Genomic DNA, 20,578 nt, shown 5'->3' on the forward strand with positions numbered 1-20,578 from the left:
CCCCGCACCCACCCCCGGCTCCCGCTGAGGGCCGTGTGACCCTGGGCGTCTGCTCCCAGGGCAGGGCCTGCAGTCGGGTGTCATCTCTGAATTTCTCCCACAAACATGTGCAGCCTTGGCCTTTCTCATCCCACGTTTTCTTGGAGCCACAGGTGTCCTGCTGCCCTGGGGGTCTCCAAGGCAGGAGCCTGACCCAGGGCCGGCCCTCACACAACTGAGCAGGGCGGGGCTACAGTGGAACTGGAGGGAGGGTCCCTCTCAGGGCGGTGCCAGTGGGGGACGAGCGACAGTGGGCGCCTCCTGAAACTAGGCTCCTGACCCTGATGCCAGCCCAGAGGGCACAGACATCACAGGGGTGCTGTGTGAGCCTGTGACCCCCAGTCATACGCTCACACACACGGGACCCCTCCACTAGCTCTTAAACATCACACTTAGTGCGCCTCGCTCTGACTGCAAAACAGCACGTCCTTGTTGAGGACGCTTGAGAAAGTACAGGGAAGTGCGAAGCCGGGTGTGGAACGGCCCAGCCGGCAAGAGCGGCAGTCCCGCTGCTCTCTGCTCACCTCTGGGCCGCGCAGTCTGGCCTTCAAGGGCCCCAGGCTTGGCTGGTGGTCACGTTCAGCCCACACCAGCACCGCAAGCAGGGACAGGAAGAGGCGCCGGGCTCCGGCCTTGCACTGGGGGCCCAGATGCCAGCCCCCGTGGGGACAAACACTCAGGGTCTGATTCTCAGGGCAGTGGGCCTGGCTGCGGGAGGAGGGCCGGGGTGGCCGCAGACTGGAGGCAGAAGCTCAGTTGTGGGCCCTCCAGGTCCTGGCCCTGCCCACGCGGCATCGTGCCCGCAGGCCAGCAGGGACCAGCCACCCCGGAAGACAGCTGCTCCCCCCAGGTTTTGCCCCAGACTCCCCTGCTGTGAGGTTGCCTTAGGTCCCCAAACCATCTCCACCAGGATTCTCCTGACGAGGCCACGCAGGGCGGAAACTTTTCTTCAGGTCCTGCATTCTCCCAGGCCAGGTCCTCCGCTCATAAAACCGGATGGCAAGCCTCAGGGCTGGGGTGCAGGGTGGAGTGTGGGGCCAGCCTCTGGCCACTTCCGGAGGAGCCCATCCAGGCACTGCCAGTCAGGGTGGCCCCTGATCCACGACACTCTGGCAGGACGGTGGCCAGGTCCCCTGGGGTGCAGGGGCCTGAAAAGGCCCCCCCCAACCCCGGGGGAAACCTGCCCCCCAGGCCCAGTAACCCATGCAGGCCTGAGGGTCTGTTCCGGGACCGCTTTGTGGACAAGGCGCTTCCTCCGGGCTGGCCCCACGCGGGCGGCAGGGGACCCACGGAGGAGGAAGGGGTGGGCCGCTCCGAGGGGGGCGCTGGGCGAGGGCTGGGCCCGCCCGCCGGCCTGACGCTTTAAGAGCCTCCTAATTTGCATGGCCCGGCCCCGGCCCCGCCCAGGCCCGAGTGACCGCCGGCTGGATATTTAAATCGCGGCCACAGGGGCGGGTCCGGCTTCCAGCGCGGTCCCGCCCGGCGCCTTCCTCCGAAAGAGGCGACCCGAGCGCGGCCCGGCAGGGCGGGCGCGACCCCGGAGTCCACCTACCGACGGCGCGGCCGCGCTGCCCGCACGCCCGCCCGGCCCTGCGGGTCACTCCCCACCGCGGCCTCGCTCCGGCCCGCGCTGACCGCAAAGCCCCGTTCCGTCCCCCGGCGTCCCCGCCTCGTCGCCTCTCCGTCCCCGCTCCGTCCCCGCCGTGTCCGGCTCGCGTCCCCGCTGTGTGTGTCCCCATTCCGTCCCCGCCCGCCGGCCCCCAGCGATGCCGCGCGGCGCCACCTGGGCGCTGCTCTTGGCCGCGGCCCTGGGGCTCGGGGCGCGCGGGGCGCGCGGCGCGGTGGCCCTCGCCGACTTCTACCCGTTCGGCACGGAGCGCGGCGACGCGGTCACCCCCAAGCAAGACGACGGCGGCTCTGGGCTGCGGCCGCTCTCCGTGCTCTTCCCGTTCTTCGGCGCCGAGCACTCCGGCCTCTACGTGAGTAACCCGAGCCCGCGGGGGGCGCCAGGGAGGGCGCTGCAGCCCGGCCGCTGCCCGCCGCCCGCCGCCCCGACTCCCGCCGCCGCCAGCAACTTGGCACCGCGGCGGCCAGAGGTGGAGTGAGGACAGCGCTTCCTCCTCCGGCGGCCAAGGCCGGACAGCGGCCCGAGGGAGCGGCGGGCGGGGCGGGGATGCGAGCTCCGGCCGGCCACCTGGGCCCCGCCGCTGCCCCTTTCCCTGCCCGACCGCCCGGGGCTGGGGTCGCGGGCCGCCCCTGCGCAGCGCGGGCCGTCGGCCGTCCTGCGTCCTTCACCGACAGCGCTGCGGCGGCGGGCCGGCGCGCCCTGCATTTCCCAGCGGGGCGCGCCCCCCTCAGTTCCTCGCTTGGCTGCCAAGGTCCCAGCCCCTCTGAGGACCACACGGCCCGCGCGTGCTTGGCACCTGAGGCCCACCGCCCCGAGGCTTGGGCCTGCCGGGACCTTCAGGGGCGCTCTGGGGAACCCGGCAGGCTGGTCCTCTCTGAGCCCCCGGTCACTCTCCTGGGCCTGGGGACCACTCAGGCCGACTGTCACACCGGACACCTAGAGGGAGCACAGGAGAGTGGGGGCCGCTAGACCCAAGGACAGCACCTCCGCTCCGGGGGCGGGGGGCCCAGGCCACAGAGGGAATGAAATGTTGCGCCTCACGGCTGCATCGAGCATTCACTTGGGAGACCCATGCGCCAGCACCCCACTGTCCCCCAAATCCTGGCTGGAAAAGTGCTGGGCGGGGCTGAAGTCCTGTAACCTCCCACCCCGGCGCCTGCCCGCCCCTTCCAGCACCCCCTCCACCGCCAACACCCCCGTCACTCACCCCCATCAGCCCCGCCCCTCTTGACCCCAGCTCAGCCCACATCCCCTCTTCCTCTCCCTCCTCAGCTGCTCCTCCGACTCTGTGGGTGGGAGGGGACAGTCATTCTCTCTCGGTGCCACCCACTGAACGTCCCTCTGGGCCCGGCCTTGGACAGAGGGGCTGAGCTGACCTCCGGAAGTACACGGCGGTCGGGCAGAGCTGCGCTCTGGGTCTCTGGGAGCCAGGGAGGCCCATACACCCTAGAAGTGGGAAAACCCATGGTGGCACCGTCTTTCCAGAGCATTCTGTCCAAGCGCTCCTTGAGCACGCGGGCCAGGCTCAGCTGCCTGGCTCCAAGTCACAGGTGAAAACATGATTAAAACAGTTGACTCTCTTAACCGCCTCACCAAAAACACCTACCCCTGCCAAAACAGCTGGGAGAAAGGGCTCTGAGGGGGAGAGCTCTGCTAGCAAGACCCGTGGGCTCAGGAGAAACCAGCACTGTGGTTCATAACAAAACATGTGTCTCCAGAGGCGCTCTCTCCCGAAACTGACACAACACCTGCCATGGGGACAGGGAGCCCGCTCCACATTGCCTCTGCTCAGTGGGGAAGACAGTCGCATCCTCGAGGACACTTTGCCTGAAATAACTGCCTGCGCCCCGTGACCGAGCAGGGAGCCGGGCAGAGGGTTAGAACTGAGGGCAGAGAAGGGAAGGGACAGGAAATGAAGGCGTTTATTCCGAAGCAAGTAGGTCAGACTGCTGCGTCCGAGAGGACCCCTCTGGGCCAGCCCCCAGCTGTGATCTTTGTCTGGCTGGGCAGCGGCCAGCCTCCAGCCCAGGCGGTGGGCTGAGGGAGAGCCCTCCAGGGCTGGGCCCCCGCCCCCAGCCTCTGCCCCCTCATCCCCAGCTAGTGCTCCGCAAAGAGCCAGTTTGTGGAGTGGGAGCATGCATGGGTGGGTGAAGGCAGGCCCCAGCCCCTCACGCTGCCCACACCGTGACCCTGCTTTCTGCTGAGAAAAGGACCCAGTGCCGCTGCGTACTAGGTGGCCCCCTTCTGGGAAGCCCCCTCATCTTGCCACAGCAGCTGTAGGCGGCAGTTGTCAGGCTCTGAGAACTGTCGAGAGTCCTTTCTCAACACAGACCAGGCCAACACTGCCAGCGGGCATGGCGGTGGCAGCCGCCCAGTGGAGGGGAACCCTCCTCACCAGGAGCCGGACAAGAGGCTGCGCCGTGGCCTGCCAGCCTGGCCAAGGGGCAGGGCCCACTCGGGGCGGTGTGAGGGCTGAGATGCCCGCAGAGGGCCCAGTGGCAACCGGAGGCCCCGTGCCCTCCGTGCAGAAGCCCCCAGCTGCAGCCCCCCTAAGGCCGCAGAGGGAGATCTTGGCTCCTCTGGCATCAGGAGCCCCCTGGCGCCTCAGGCCGCGATTCTTCTCCCCTCCCCCGGAGGGGAGTGCCAGGCAGGCCGTGCCTGTGAGGGTGCTGGCACCCTGGGAGCCCACAGTCTGCTGCCAGGCGTGCTGGCTGGGGTGTGACCTGGGGTCTGGGCCATGTCTCTCAGACTGAGCTGTGGGGGGCGGTGCCCGAGGTGGTGCACCCCCTGCCTTGGTGTGCCCCCGCCCACCCCCCAGAGGCTTTTCCAGCCCCTGCTGGCCACTCACCCATGGAGCTGTGACCCCCTTGACTACCGAATGCAGGTCTTCCTCGTCCTGGTCTCTGGGGCACCCTGGTGCCAGTGCCTGGGGACCAGCCCTGGGTGGGAGCTGGAGCGTGTGGGCGAGGTGGGCAGTGAGCCCTGCGAGCCCCAGGTGAGTCCTGCTGGCTGTCGACCTGGCCTGTGCCCTGGCTGGTGCCCCAGGAAGGGCTGACTCCATGCCTGGCATCTTCTGGCCCGCTGGCAGCCCCACCTGGGGCACAGTCCCACCCGGCCTCTCCCGGACCACCCACCCAGGGAAAGGGCTTCAGCTGAGAGCCTGGTCCCCCAGCTCTGCAGGCCTGTCCCGCCAGTGACAGGTGCCCAGCCAGTCCTGTCACGGCGTCTGCCCACCAAACACCTGCAAGACCCACCTGACCCCCAAACGAAACCAGTGAGACGGAGGCAGAGCTGGCCGCTGAGCTCTGCTTAGAAATGCGTGAGCCCCCGGTGGGCAGGGAGGGTCCTGGCCGGGCCCCTCCGGATGCCCCCTTCTTGCTGGTGCCCGGGGAGGACAGGGAGCCAGCAGCGGTCAAGGGAGCGAGTGTTGTGGGGCAGCCCGGGGACCCCGCTCTGGATCAGGACCGCCAGAGGGCTGCCACACAGAGGGTGCGTTTATCTTTGCACACTGATGGGGGCGTGCATGGAGGTGTGTGGGGACATCACACATCGAGGGAAGTGCAGGCAGCCATGACCCCCTGGCCACTCAGAGGCCCAATGCCCGGATCCTGGCTCCCAGACACCCGCAGGAAAAGAAGAAAACGAATCTGGGAGATCTCGCTCCAGAAAGGAGGCGCGTGACCAACGGATGATCAGGACTCGGCGACAGGGCACAGAGGCCGTCGGCTGGGGGCTCCGGGCGGCCGCAGGGCAGGGGACGAGTGAGGCGTTAAAGCAGTGGGAGCGGCAGCCTTGAGTCCGTTAAGTAGGGAGAAGCAGCGGGTTCACACCGGCGGGAGTAAACGCGCGATGCGGCGCCCAAGCGGAGGACGCTCTGTGCGCCTGGCGCTGGGTCGCCCCGAGCGTGTCCTCGGCAGGGATCATCCTTGCTGGGGGGATAGACGCACTGTCGGCTTCGGGGTGAAGCCGCCGCTGCTGCCAGCTCCTTTCACGGTTCAGGAGACACCTGTCCGTGCAGCAGGAGAGGGAACGTGGGCAAGCAGGCAGGGCAGAGTCCTAGCGTTTGCCAAGTGTGGATCCAAAGTGTGAGCTGTGTCTTGTAGGGTTCCTTGAGTCTGACTTTCTACCAGTCACCCTGTTCCCCTGGGAACGCCTTCCCCTGGGAACCCTGGAGCCCCGGGCACGCACCTTGCCACTCTCACCGGGAGGCAAGCCTGCCCGGCTTGGGAGAGCTCAGGTGGCCCTGTCCCAGCTCTCGGGGGCTGTGATGCTAACAGCGGCCAGCTGGCCACACTGCGCCCCGGACAACCCGCCGTTCACTCACTACGGACTTGTTGCTAATTCACTTTTTTGCGTTCATCTCGAAACCTTGATGGAGCCCCAGAGCTGAGTCAAGGAGGGGACACAAACCCGCCGCACTGTTTAATTTTCAGTTTTAAAATAGCTTTCGTCTCGTTTGTTCACGGTGCTCGCCCAGCCCCTGGAGGAGAGTTAGCTCCTAGAAGCAGCCTTGTAAATGTCGGTTGTTCATCTTCTCATCTTCAGGACAATACACCCCAATCCCATCGTTGCGAAACAAGCACTAAACGTTTTGGCAAAATCCCTCCTGATGTGTTTTCAAATGTATTTGGGGCTGCCTGTCATGCACGTTCCCATTTTGCACACGTCTTTCAGTGTTATACCGTGAGCATTTTCCAATGCCTCAAATTTGCTGTGAAAACCTGCTTCTGCTGACAGTATAATATTCCATCCTGTGGCTATGAGTGCTAAGTTACTTCAGTCGTGTCTGACTCTTTGTGACCCTATAGACTGTAGCCCCCCAGGCTCCTCTGTCCATGGAATTCTCCAGACAAGAATACTGGAGTGGGTTGCCATGCCCTCCTCCAGGGGGTCTTCCCAACCCAGGGATCAAACCCGCGTCTTATGTCTCCTGCACGGGCAGAAAGGATTGTTATTGCTAGCGCCACTGACCATAATTCTTGTAACCGGTTACAAGCTGTGGGCTGTGTGGCGGCCTCAGTGTTTCCTGGGATGCTTGAGTGCACCTCCAGCTCACACACCTTTGTCCAGGTCTTTGGTTCTTTCCTTTTTTATAACAAGTTCCTCATCCACACGCTCCTCTGGGGTGAAGGGGGCTCCTCGCCTGAACTGAGTCAGCCTGGAGGGCACTGCTTCTGGCCCTCCAGATTCCAGGCCACACAGGGCACCTGTGGTCCAGCTGATGATGGCGTGGGGGCAGTGGGCAGGCCCAGGGACAGAAGTGGGAAGACACCGCTCCTATAGCTCCGAGACTGGGCAGGTGCCCAGCTGGACACCCCCCATACCTCCTGCATGAGGGGCCCAACCTCAACACCTCAGGGTCTGTAACTAGCCCTCTACAAACTGGGCATGTCGCTCATGAAACGCCCACTGTGTGCAAAGAAGTGCTCTCCTCCCAGCCGCAGGACTCAGTCTGAGCGCCGGGGGCTGAGTTTGGGGCCACAGGAGGGGCACGGTGTCCTCTGAGCTGCTCCAGGGTCTGAGTCTGGAGCCAGACACGCCCCCTTGGGCCCTGCCACCTGCTCCTGGCAGAGGGGGCACAGCATAGGCAGCCCAGAGGCCTGCTGGAGGTGGGGGCTGGGATCCGGAGGAGTGCACCGTCCCCAGAGTGCGTCTGGCAGGGTGTGGGAACAGACATACCAGGTCTGCACTCAGAGACGACATCTAGTGGGAGGCGGCTACGGATCTCAGGGCAGCAAGGTCAGGCTGTGCTGGGTGTGGGCTGCTGTCCCCGCAGTGCCCAGGGCCCCCTGGGGACTTGGGGTCTTGTCCTGGGGGACACCTGGCCGAGGGAGGACAGGTGAGGGGAGAAGGCGGCTTTGCGGGAGGAGGGCGGAGCAGGAGCTGTGGTCTGGTGGGGGGCATGGGGGCAGGGGAGGGCGGGAGGCTGCAGGAGGCTCAGGACAGGGCCTGCCCTCCTGAAGAGGCCACCCTGGCTCAGGGCCACAGGCAGGGCCACGAGGCCCGGGAGGAGACCAGAGGGTAGTCACAGGGAGGCCCTGATTGGCAGCGGAGGAGGGGCAGGGCGTGCACCCCAGGAGGGCCTGGGGGAGGGCTGTCCTCCAACCTGCCCTCTGGGGGACTCTCTCCAACCCCCCACCCGCTGCGGGGCCTGACGCCAGCCCTCTGCCCATCCCCAGCCCTCACCCTGGTGCCGTGGCAGCAGCTCCGGCCCCCCCCAGTCCACTCTGGCACTCCTGAGGCCAGGAGAGGCCCGCCCGGCACACGGGGTGCTTAGGGAGGGCCAGCCTCTCCTCTGCAGGCTCTGGTATCCAGGGCCCCACCTTGCCCAGGGCCCCGGGCCCAGCCCACAGTTGTCCTGTGAGCAGGACCCCAGTCCCCAGCTGTGCTTGTGGAAGGAATCCTGGTTCCCTAGAAAGCTGCCAGGAAATAAAAGACATGCCTACATTTTTCAAAACAAGCTTATAAAAGGCCTCGGGGCTTTATTGTTTTATTTCTGGCAGAGAGGTCAAAGCAGGAACCGAGGCCCCGCCCTCTGTGATCTGATGTTTGCAGAGCTGGGTGCTGCAGCCACGGGACCCCAGCTCCCCTCCAGGCCGGCCCGCCCAGCCCGGAGCAGCCCCTACCCAGCTAGGGTGGCTCCAGCCAGCCCCAAACTGCCCGGCTCAGGGACCAGCCAGACACACGTCCCACACTTTCAGCTGCAAGTGGCCTCTGAGAGAGTCTCCAGGACATTTCCACTCCTTCCCCGCTTTATCCAAGTCGGAAATGCCTCCAGGCGGTCTCTGCACTTTCTCCTGGGTCAGGGGAGGGCCAGCCCTGCTGCCAGCCCTCTTCCTGGCCATACGCACCCCTAGTCAAGGGCAGACCTCCTCCACACGGGCCACCTTCCTGCTGCACATGGCCCTGGGTCTGTCCCAAGGGACCAGCGACTCCCCCACCAAGATCCTTGCCTGCCAGGGTCCTAGGCGAGGAGTCAGCACCTGCGGCTGCCCGCTCCACGTGGCCGGCTCCATCCACACCGCCTTCACTGGGCAGCCTGGGAGCCAGCCCCACCCTGAAGGGCCTCTGCTTAGACTCCCGGAGAGGAGCACCCTACTGTGGGCGAGCACAGCAGAGCCAGCGCTGCCCCCAAGGCCTGGGTTGGGGAGACCAGAGGGTGGCCACAGGGAGGCCCTGGACGTGAGGAAGTGCAGGGAAGTGGGGGGCAGAAGGGGCTTCGGAGCCAAAGTCCTGCAGGCTGCCCCCGAGTGTCCTGCTCCCTTCCTGCCCCGGGGTCTCTCCCCGCCTTTCTGCCAGCACCCAAAGGTGGGGGAAGCCGGCAGGCCTCCACCCCCGCTGGCTTCAGGCCCTGAGGGGCGGTGGGTGCAGGACCCCCAGCAAACAGCCAGTTCCATGTTGGGTGTCTGATCCATCAGCGGCTGAGGAGGTGCGGGCTCTCGAAACGGGTCCCGGTCGAATTCTTTCTCCTGTTTTCCTATCTCTGTTGTGTGTTTTACCAAGTGCTAGCGCAAGTAGAAAAATAATAAGACTAACCTCTTGTGGAGGTTGCACTTGCAGGCCCCTAAGGGGAGGAAACACAGGGTGCGGTAGACAGGGGCTCCCGCAGGGGTCCCCGCACCCCCGGACCCTGCCCCGCCTGGGGATGTTCTTCTCTGGACAAAGGAAGTCCGAGGACGGTCCTGTCCAGGTGGGAGTGCTGGCCAGCGGCCTGGCCGCTCAACACGGGGCCCGCGCCTCCCCACCGCGGTCCCGGGCCTGCTGGGCCCTGGCAGCGGAACAGGGCCGGCTTGTTCTGCCTCCTTCCTGGCCCACACCCCGTGGGAAGGGCGGCAGCCATCTGAGGCGGGCCCGAGAGGGGAGCTGGAGGCGGCCAAGTGCTGGCGGGCAGGCCGGAGGCCTCTGCACACGCCGCACGCACCTGAGCCCGGGCTTCAAAGGCAGGAAGGAGACTTGGCGGAGCGTCGGCGGAGCCACGCGGCCGGGCCAGCTTGGGGGGTGCCGGATGCGGGCCGGGCGGGCGGGCAGGTCCTCCGGCAGGTGGCCCACCCCCGGGACCCTGCGGCCACGGCCTTGGCCTCCTGCCCTCCTAACTGCGTCCCCTCTCCAGCGCTGCTCCTCACCCTCCACTCCGTGTACCTAAACGCAGGCACAGAGCTGGACCTGCCCCAGTGCGCGGCTCCGAGCGCAGGCCCCGCCCCAGCAGCCAGCCACGCCACGCCCCCACGCTCTCCACGCCCTCCCAGACCACGCCCCTCACATTCACCTCGCCACGCCCACGCCCATCGCCCTGACCACGCCCCCGCATCCCCGCTGAGGTCGTAGTGCTGCACCTGCCTTCCTCCAAATTGTTTAGGTTCCTCCATCCATATTCTGTCTCCCTATTTATAATTAAAATACGTTCAAGCTACTGCACAATTGCACTCACCTCACACGCTAGCAAAATAATGCTCAAAATTCTCCAAGCCAGGCTTCAACAGCATGTGAACCAAGAACTTCCAGATGTTCAAGCTGGATTTAGAAAAGGAAAAGGAACCAAAGATCAAATTGCCAAAATCCGTTGGATCATCGAAAAAGCAAGACAGTTCCAGAAAAACATCTACTTCTGGTTCATTGACTACCCTAAAGCCTTTGACTGTGTGGATCAGAACAAAGTGTGGGAAATCCTTCAAGAGATGGGAATACCAGACCACCTGACCTGCCTCCTAAGAAATCTATATGCAGGTCAAGAAGCAACAGTTAGAACCGGACATGGAACAACAGACTGGTTCCAAATCGGGAAAGGAGTACATCCAGGCTGTATACTGTCACCCTGCTCATTTAACTTCTATGCAGAGTACATCATGCTTGCTGGATGAAGCACAAGCTGGAATCAAGATTGCAGGGAGAAATATCAATAACCTCAGATATGCAGATGACACCACCTTTACAGCAGAAAGTGAAGAGGAACTGAAGAGTCTCTTGATGAAAGTGAAAGAAGAGAGTGAAAAAGTTGGCTTAAAACTCAACATTCAGAAAACTAAGATCATGGCATCTGGTCCCATCACTTCATGGCACATAGATGGGGAAACAATGGAAACAGTGAGAGACTTAATTTTCTTGAGCTCCAAAACCACTGCATATGGTGACTGTAGCCATGAAATTAAAAGACGCTTACTCCTTGGAAGGAAAGTTATGATCAACCTAGTTAGCATATTCAAAAGCAGAAACATAACTCTGTCAACAAAGGTCCATCTAGTCAAGGCTATGGTTTTTCCAGTAGTCATGTACGGGTGTGAGAGTTGGACTATAAAGAAGGCTGAGCACCAAAGAACTGATGCTTTTGAACTGTGGTGTTGGAGAAGACTCTTGAGAGTCCCTTGGACTGCATGGAGATCAAACCAGTCAATCCTAAAGGAAACCAGTCCTGAATATTCATTGGAAGGACTGATGCTGAAGCTGAAGTTCAAATACTTTGGCCACCTGATGCAAAGAACTGACTCATTGGAAAAGACCCTGATGCTGGGAGAGATTGAAGGCAGGAGAAGAAGGGTATGACAGAGGATGAGATGGTTGGATGGCATCAGTGACTCGATGGACATGAGTTTGAGCAAGCTCTGAGAGTTGGTGATGGACAGGGAGGCCTGGTGTGCTGCAGACCATGAGGTCGCAGAGAGTCAGATACGACTGAGCAACTGAACTGATAATTAAAATATATTATTTAATATTTAAAGTAATATATTTTAATTATTAATACCTAGATCATCTTCAAACTGTTCATCAGTTTCATCACGGTGGACTTTTGGGGTTGTTCTTAGTTTTAGACCATTCTTACCGGTGCTGTTTGCAAAAATCCCTGAACATGTGTCCGGGTGCACGTGGGCGCTGGTGTCAGGGTGGGCGCTGCAGGGAGAGGGGCCCACCCGCCACTCCAACCCTGACCCAATGGTGTGGGTGGGTAAAAATGCGGTCCTGATGTCCTTTTCCATTCCTGAGGCTGAGCGCTGGATTTCCTCATTTGTAAATGCACTAAGGCTTTTCTCTTTCCTACTGAGTTTGCTTTTTTCATGATATTTTATGGGAATTCTGTATCTTCACTGGGTCACAATTGTTGCAAATAGATTTTCCCTTTTTTTCTGCACCTATTTCACTGTCTATAGTAGCATCTTGGGTAAATAGACACCCTTGAGTTTAACGTGGTAAATGAACCCATCTTTATTTTCATGGTCTGTGCCTGATTTTAAAAATTCCCCGCAAGGCATGAATACATCTCCAGTCATCCTCCCACCTGCCAACAGCCTCACGGCTGTGTGGCTTGCTCGCTCACACCTGTGCCCCTGCACACGCACACTTGAAGCAGGCACGTGACTCCACTTGAAGGAAAGTAGCCCTTCGGCCGCCTCCCTTGCCTGAGGGTGCACATGCTCGGGCACTTTTCTGTGTCTATTTAGATCGTCTCCGACATTTTCAGGACAGGTTTATAACTGATGGCAGGGAAGACCTGCATGGTTTTTGTTAGACTTATCCTTGAGGACTTGATATTTTCTGTACTGTATAGATGGTGTCTTTCCTTCATGTCTTTTCTGCTTACTTCTGTTAATGCAGAATCTCAGTTGAGCTAATATTATAGTTAAAACCAGACCAAACCTCTGATTAATTTTACCACCTTATCCAGATTCTTTTGGGTTTTCCACATTCGTGTTCATGACATTTGCAACTGGTGAGTGTGGTGTTTGTTCATTCCTAGTCATTTTACACTTGGACGCATTTTTTGCCTTGCTGTGCTGGCTGGACACCTGTATTCAGCAGAGGCAGTGTTGGCAGGATCCACAAAAGGAAGTGGTCCAAGTTTCATGACTAAACGTGCTGCTTCTTCCTGTTTGCTCTCAAGATGCCCTTTTATCAGGTTAGGATGTCCTTTCATGGGCTTCCCTGGTGGCGCTAGTGGTAAAGAACCTGCCTGCCAGTTCAGGAGACATAAGAGATATGGGTTCTATCCCTGGGTCGGGAAGATCCTCTGGAGGAAGGCATGACTACCAACTCCGGTATTCTTGCCTGGAGATTCCCAGGGATAGTCATATTCCTATTCTCATATTTGGGGGATTTTTATCACATGTGGATGTTGGCTATTACTAGAAGGAAATGGCAACCCACTCCATTATTCTTGCCTGGAGAATCCCATGGACGGAGGAGCCTGGAGAGCTACAGTCCAGGGGGTCGCAAAGAGTCAGACACGACTGAGGGACTTCTCTTCTTCACTTCACGTCTATGCCTACAGAAATGATTGATGATTATATGATTTTCACATTTAACCCGTTAAATCGGTCATTTAAATTAATATTTTCTAATGTAAAGGCACACCTGTATTCCTAACAAAAATCCAAGTTGGTAATGATTATTTACCCAATTTATATATCGCTGGATTCACTTTCTAATAATGCATTAATATTTCAGCAGATTTTATATGTGCAATTGGCCCATTATTGACTGGCCTTGTTAACTTTTACCATCAAGGTCATGCAAGCCTTGTAGAATGAGCTATTCTGTCTGGAAGAATCTGTGCGCCTCCGGGCTGACATCCTAGAGGTTTGGTAGAACTCACTGGAGCTGCGACCTGGACCTAGAGCTTTCTTGGTGGGAAAATTTTGAACACTAATTAGATTCTTTATGATTATAGATTAAAAAATAGGTTGTCTGTTTCCACTCACATGTGGGAAGCTGTTTTTCTCGGGGGAATATCCATTTTTATATACAATTTCAAGGTTATTAACATAAAACTGTTGAGTTCTGGGGTTTGATGGTAACTTCCTGACATGCCAGCATCAGCCTGTCACTGCTGCGTGGAGGCTGCCCAGGCCTAGGGCTCCCTGTCGGCTGTCAGGAGCCATGGCGAAGCAGGCACACACCATGTGGTTTGCATTGGTGTCCCTGGCTCTCTGAGTCCCCCGAGGCCGCACAGAGGGGCCCAAGCAGATGGAACCCAGACTGTGGGTTTGCATCACAGCCAGGAAACCCTGGGCCCGGGAACTCCACCTCTCTTGTGGCAAGCCTGCCTTTGTCCCCAAGGGAGACCACACTTTGTCCAAGGCCAATCTCTACAAAGACAAACTCAAGACCCAGCCCAGGCGGAGAGCAGACCGCCTCCCTCCTAGCCCATCTTCCCTCTGGCTCCACCCGAGTCTGCCCGCCTGTCTGACTCTTCAGGCCAGCAGAGGCCAGGACCGAATCCAGGAGATCTGCTGCCCTCAGGACTCCGAGCAGCAGGACAGGTGCAGGAGGCTGAGCGTGGATCCCACGGGGGCCGGAGTGCTCCGTGGCCAGGCCTCCATCCACCAGGACCCACGACTGCATGCAGACTGCCTGCTGACCTCAGCCACCCTCCCCAGGGATCACAGAGGAGCCTCCCGGCACAGGCAGACCCCTGGCCACGCCCCCATCACCGTGCCTGCCTGCAGACCTGGGGGGACTCGGGCTCTTGCCCAGGGTCTGTTAAACTCGATTCAGACCTCCTGGCCCACTGGTGTGGCTAAGGACTGAGGCCATGTCATCCAGCACTTGTGCCTCAGTCACCACACACGGCGGACCCCAAGGCCAAGTGTGCCTTGCTGTCCGGGAGCGGGAAGCAAAGGCGCACCGGCGTGTTTCCCGTGGGGTGGGGCCCGCACCGGGGCAGCAGGTGCAGCAGGGCAGTGTGCGACCTGAGCAGGCCGGCTACATGGGGGTCAGCAGCCAGGCTGGGCGGCGCTGCGGTCAGGGAGAGGGGCACCCCCATTGTCCCGGCCCCTGCCCAGTGGGCCACCAAAGAGAGCCAGACCCTTCCCGGGGCCGCATTCTGTGAGCAAACAGGGCCGGAGGGGTGGACGGAGCAGAAGGCTTTGGGGTGATCTTGAGGCGGCTGGCCGCAGGCTTGTGACACCAGGTGTCCCCAGAGGGTGGGGAAGCGGGGTGCCCATCGGACTGCTGACTCCAAGCTCTGCAGAGGCGGAGGTGCCTGTGAGAAGTGCCCCCGTCACTGGCAGACACAGAGTTCCAGGGGGTGGATGGTGGCAGTGCCGTGGCCAGAGCGGGTGAGGCTGAAGGGCAGCGCCATCGTGGAAGCGTATGGACAGCAGTGAGCACCCACCCCAGCCGCGACGGACCAGCGTCTGTGCCCACAGGCCTGGCAAGCGGCGGTGGCTTTTCTGCCTGGCGCAGAGCCCTTCCTTTCACTGGGTCCGTGGCGGTGGCCGTGTCTCTGGCCCCAGGAGGGCCTTGGGGCATCCCCACCAGTCCCGTCAGAGGACAGACACCCCTGGGTTCCCGCCCGAGGGCCCCAGCCGGGAGACCAGCAGCCGCAGTCCGCTGCCACAGCAACAGGCCCAGGGAGGGCCCCCTTGGTCCAGCAGCAGCAGCGCCAGGACACAGGGCTGCAGACCTCTCTGCAAGGTCAGGCGGTGACCCTGGGCGTGTGGTGGCCGCCAGGGCTCTGAGCAGGCAGTCGCCATGTGCACAAGTGGAAACGCAGCTGGGTCCCCTAAAGCATGGCCACGGAACCCGGCCCAGGCCCGTCCGTGTGACCCCGGTGCTCAGAGTGTGCTTGCCTTTTTAAAGGGTTGTAGAAACGAAGGAACGGAGCAGTGCACCCTACGCGATGGAGACTGTGGTCCCGGATGAGAGTGTTTACCGTCTGGCCCTACACACAGCAGTCAGCACACCCTCCTGCAGACCCTGAGCAGCCCCCGCCCCCCTACCGCCGCCGCGGGTCGGGACCAACCCTGCGTGTCTGGACCCTCAGAGCACCCTCTGCGGTCGGGGCTGGAGCAGGATGGGTCTGCCCATCGCCCTTCCCCAGAAGGGGCTGGGGCTGGACGGCTGCTGCCCCCCAGTGGACACCACTGGGTTCGGCTTAGCTGTACTGTGTGTGAATCAGGCAGGCTTTCGGGGGACGCCCCTGAAACTCGAGGTCCCGCCAAGCCAGGGCTGTGCTCCGGGTGCTGGGGTGGGGCTGAGCCCCCCAGGGCAGCTGCTGCTGTTATCGGTGGAACCGAGCCGGCCCTTGGCCCGTCCACCTTCCTGATTTGGCCACCCTGCTGGCCCTTCCAGGTCGGCCCGCCCAAGTGGGGGGGTGGGGGGGACAGAGTCACACACCCCACGGGTCACGCTCCGCTCCTACGAGCTCTCACGGGGAGCGGCAGCGCCCCGTTTTACACAGGATGCCCTGGACGCTGACTCGGGCAGGGGGCGCGCTGGGCAAGGACGTGGGTCTGCGCTGGGCTCCCGGCTCCAAGTCCTGCTGCTGCAGGCGCGGGGGTCGGGGTGGGAGGGGTCTGTGCCGCCCGCCCGCCCCTCTGCACGTGCGGGGCCCCTCAGACGAGACCCCGGACACTTCCCCGACAGACGTGCAGGGGCGGTCCCACGTTCACACACGGAGGCCACGTGGCCCAGATCCACCCACGGGGTCCTGTCCCCGCTGCAAACCCGTCTAAGCCCCAGTAAACGGACTCAGGCATCTTCTGCTCCCTCGCGAGCACGGCAGTTAGGGGCCGCAGCGGACCCGCCCTAACCCGCTCCCCGCTCCCCTCCCCGCGAGGCTGCCCCGCCTGCCTGCCCCTCCTCCTTCTCTTGTCTCTCTTTCTCTTTCATCTTCACCACTGAGATAGAATTTACATACCCTACAGTTCCCCCTTCAGGGATCACAGGCTTGTGGCAAAGCGACTTGAGCAGTGTGTTCAGTCGCTCAGTCCCGTCTGACTCTTTGCGACCCCCTGGACTGTAGCCTGCCAGGCTCCTCCGTCCATGGGATCCTCCAGCAAGAACACTGGAGCGGGTTGCCATTCCCTCCTCCAGGGGATCTTCCCGCCCCAGGGATCCAACCCACGTGTTCCGTGTCTCCTGCCTTAGCAGATGGACTCTTTGCCACCGAGCCCCCTGGGAAGCCCCGTGAAGGGACGCATGTAGCTCAGTGAAATTACGGCCACACCGTGCAGGGCCACCCAAGACAGACAGGTCGCAGTGAAGAGCTCTGAAAAATCGTGGTCCACTGGAGAATGAAACGGCAATGCACTCCAGTATTCCTTTTTATTCCAATCCCGAAGAAGGGCAATGCCAAAGAATGTTCAAACTACCATATAACCACACTCATTACACGTTAGCAAGGTTATGCTCAAAATCCTTCAAGCTAGGCTTAAGCAGTATGTGAACTGAGAACTTCCAGATTAAAAGCTTGCTTTTAAAGAGGCAGAGGAACAAGAGAATAAATTGTCAACAGTCACTGGATGATGCAGAAAGCAATCGAGTTCCAGAAAAACATCCACTTTTGCTTTCATTAATGACAGTAAAGCCTTTGACTGTGTGGATCACAACAAACTGTGGAAAATTCTTACAGAAACGGGAATACCAGACCACCTTACCTGTCTCCTGAGAAACCTGTATGCAGGTCAAGAAGCAACAGTTAGAACCAGACATGGAACAACAGACTGGTTCCAAACTGGGAAGTACATCAAGGCTGTATATTGTCACCCTGCTTATTTAACTTCTATGCAGAGTACATCATGAGAAATGCTGGGATGGATAAAGCTCAAGCTGGAATCAAGATTGCTTGGAGAAATATCAATAACCTCAGATATGCAGATGACACCACCTTAATGGCAGAAAGCAAAGAGGAACTACAGAGCCTCTTGATGAAAATGAAAGAGGAAAGTGAAAAAACTGACTTGAAACTCAACATTCAGAAAACTAAGATCATGGCATCCGGTCCCATCACTGCATGGCAAATAGAAGGGGGAAACAGTGACAGACTTAATTTTCTTGGGCTCCAAAACCACTGCAGATGGTGAGAGCAGCCATGAAATTAAAATCTACGCTTGTTCCTTGGAAGGAAAGCCATGACAAACCTAGAGAGAGTATTAAAAAAAGAGACATCCATTTTGTCGATAAAGGTCCACATGGTCAAAGTTATGGTTTTTCCATTAGTCATGTATGGATGTGACAGCTAGACCATAAAGAAGGCTGAGCACCGAAGAATCAATGCCCTCGAACCGTGGTGTTGGAGACCATGGACTCTTGAGAGTCCCTTGGACTGCAAGGAGATCAAACCAGTCAATCCTAAAGGAGATCAATCCTGAATATTCACTGCAAGGACTGATGCGGAAACTGAAGCGCGAATACTATGGCCACCTGATGTGAAGAGTCAACTCGTCGGAAAAGACTCTGATGCTGGGGAAGACTGAAGGCAAAAGGACAAGCGGGTGGCAGAGGATGAGACGGCATCACCGACTGAATGGACGTGAATTTGACCAGGTTCCGGCAGATGGCGAAGGACAGCAGAGCCTGGCGTGCTGCAGTCCATGGGGTCGCAAAGGGGCAGAGGTGACCTAGCGGCTGAGCAACAGCAAGCCTACAGTTCACCCTCTTAAAATGCAGTGGCTTTCCACGTATTTTCAGAACTGTGTGTCCATCACCACAATCGCTCTTAGAATACTCTCTTCACCCCAAAAGAAACCTTGCACTCCGAGTTACCACCCTCCAGCTTCTTAGCACGCCCCTGACCTGGGCAACCACTAACCTACTTTGCGCCCCTGGATTTGCCTATTCTGCATGTTCTGAATAAGCCGAATCCATCAGTCTTTTGTGACTGGCTTCTTTCACGTAACGTTTTCAAGGTTCACTCATGTGGGCAGTGTCAGTACTTCATCTCTTTTATTTGCCAAGAATGTTCCATTTATTTTTATTTATCTGCTCCTTCACTGATGCAAAGCTGGGCTGCTTGCTCCTTTGGTTATTGTTAATAGTGCTGTTATGCACATCTGTGTACACACTGGTGTGCAGACATGTTTTCAGTTCTCTTGTATGTATACAGATATAGTCCCAGGTGTAGAATTGCTAGGGCATGGAGTTATTCTATGTTTAACCATACTATTTTCCACAGTGGCTGCACGATTTCACATTCCACCAAGGGTATGTGAGGGTTCCAGTGTCTTCATATCTTCACAAACATTTGTTATGATCTATTTTTTCCCCATGATCACCATCCTAGTGGCTATGAAGTAGTATCTCAACTGGGTTTTCTTTAATGTTTTATTTCTTTATTTATTTGGCTGTACCAGGATCTTAGTTGCAGTCTGCAGGATCTTCAGTTGTGGCAGGTGGGATTTAGTTCCCTGACCAGGGATTGAACCTGGGCCCGCTGCATTGGAAGCACAGAGTCTTAGCCACTGGACCGCCGGTGAAGTCCCTCTCACTGTGGTTCTGAGTTTCACCTCCCTGACAATGATGCTGAGCATCTTTTCATGTGGTATTGGCCATTTGTATGTCTTCTTTGGAGAAATGCCTATTCAAGCCCCTTGACTTCTTTTGTTGCGTTGTCTTTTTCTAAAGACCATTTTTTACAGCAGTTTTAAGTTCACAGAAAAATTGAGAGGATGGTACAGAGACTTCCCATATGCTCCTTGCCCCCTCGTCGACCGCCTCCCGTTTATCTGCATCCTCCACCAGAGGGCAGCTTTGTTGTGACTCATGAGCCTAAAGGGACATATCGCTGCCCCCCAGCGCCCGCAGTTTGCATTCAGGCCAGTCTTGGTGCTGGCGTCCTGTGGGTTTGGACAGATGTCTCGGGACGCCATCCCTCGATTTGGCGGCAGCATCCCTCTGCCAGCCCCTGGCGACCGCCGAGCCTCTTCCTGTCTCCATGGTGCTACCTTTTCTAGAATGTCTTATAGTTAGAATCACATAGCGTGTCGCCTTTTCAGGCTGACATTTTTACTTAATATGCATGTAGGTTTCATCTGTATTTTTTCATGACTTCACAGCTCATTTCTTTTTACTGCTGAGTAATATTCTGTTGCCTAGATGGACCACAGTTTAATTATTCATTCATTTACTGAAGGTTATCCTGGTTGCTTCCAGGTTTTGGCAGTTATGCATAAAGCTGCTGTAATATCAGTGTGCAGGTATTTGTGCGGACCAAAGTTTTCATCTCTTTTGACTACATTCTAAGAGTGACAATTACTGGATCACGTGGTAAGAGTACATTTAGTTCGCCCCCCTGTGTTCCGAAGTGGCTGCGTCGTCTGACTTCTGCACCATGAGTGGTGAGAGATTCTGCTGCCCCACATCCTCCCAGCACTCGGAGCTGGCAGTGTTCTGGATTTCGGCCATGCTAACAGGCCTGCAGTGCTGTCTCACTGTTGTTCCGACTTGCATCTCCCTGGTAACCTGCGAGGTGGAGCATCTTTCCCGTGTGCGTGTTCACCATCTGCACGTGTACTTTGGTTGAGGGTCTCTAAGACTTCTGGCCCAGCTTTTGACCAGGTTGTTTTCTCATTGTTTAGTTTTGAGAGTTCTTTGTATATTTTGAATAAATCTTTATCATTTTTGCAAATACTCTCTCCAAATCAGTCCTGATACTAGCCTTCACAGAGCTGAACTTTTTATTTCCTTTATTTACTGCATTAGTAGAACTTCCAGTACAATGCTGGAAAGGATTGATGAGGGGGAAATCCCTACCTTGTAGCTTATCTTAGTGGGAGAAGGTCTAGTTTCTCACCAGTAAGTTTGATGTTAGCTGCAGGTTTATTATAGACACTGTTTATCAAGTTGAGCAGGTTCCCCATCTTCCTAGATTACTGAAAGCCTTTATCATGAATGAGTGCTGGATTTTGACAAATGCTTTGTATGCATCTATTAATATGATCATGTGATTTTTCTTTTTGAAGCTCTTAGTTAGTGAAAGTCATTCGGTCATGTCTGACTCTTTGTGACCCCATGGACTGTATAGTCCATGGAATTCTCCAGGCCAGAATACTGGAGTGGGGAGTCTTTTCCTTCTCCAGGGGATCTTCCCGACCCAGGGATGGAACCCAGGTATTTCACATCGCAGGTGGATTCTTTACCAGCTGAGCCTCGTAATGCGATCAATCAAATCAATTGATTTTTGAACGTCAAACTAACCTTGCA

General features: G+C 58.1%; 1 protein-coding gene across 1 annotated transcript in view; it reads left to right on the forward strand.

Annotated features, from left to right (window-relative positions):
* The first annotated feature begins 1,519 nt into the window (after nucleotides 1-1,519).
* Nucleotides 1,520-20,578, forward strand: part of SNED1 (sushi, nidogen and EGF like domains 1) — a 77,777-nt gene continuing 58,718 nt past the window's right edge. The window contains exon 1 of the mRNA XM_040232022.1: nucleotides 1,520-2,018. Coding sequence (XP_040087956.1) covers nucleotides 1,806-2,018 — 213 coding nt within the window. The 5' untranslated portion in view covers nucleotides 1,520-1,805. The remainder of the gene's footprint in view (nucleotides 2,019-20,578) is intronic.

This window comes from Oryx dammah, unplaced genomic scaffold (genome assembly GCF_014754425.2).
Source record: "Oryx dammah isolate SB20612 unplaced genomic scaffold, SCBI_Odam_1.1 HiC_scaffold_28, whole genome shotgun sequence".
Lineage (NCBI taxonomy): Eukaryota > Metazoa > Chordata > Mammalia > Artiodactyla > Bovidae > Oryx > Oryx dammah.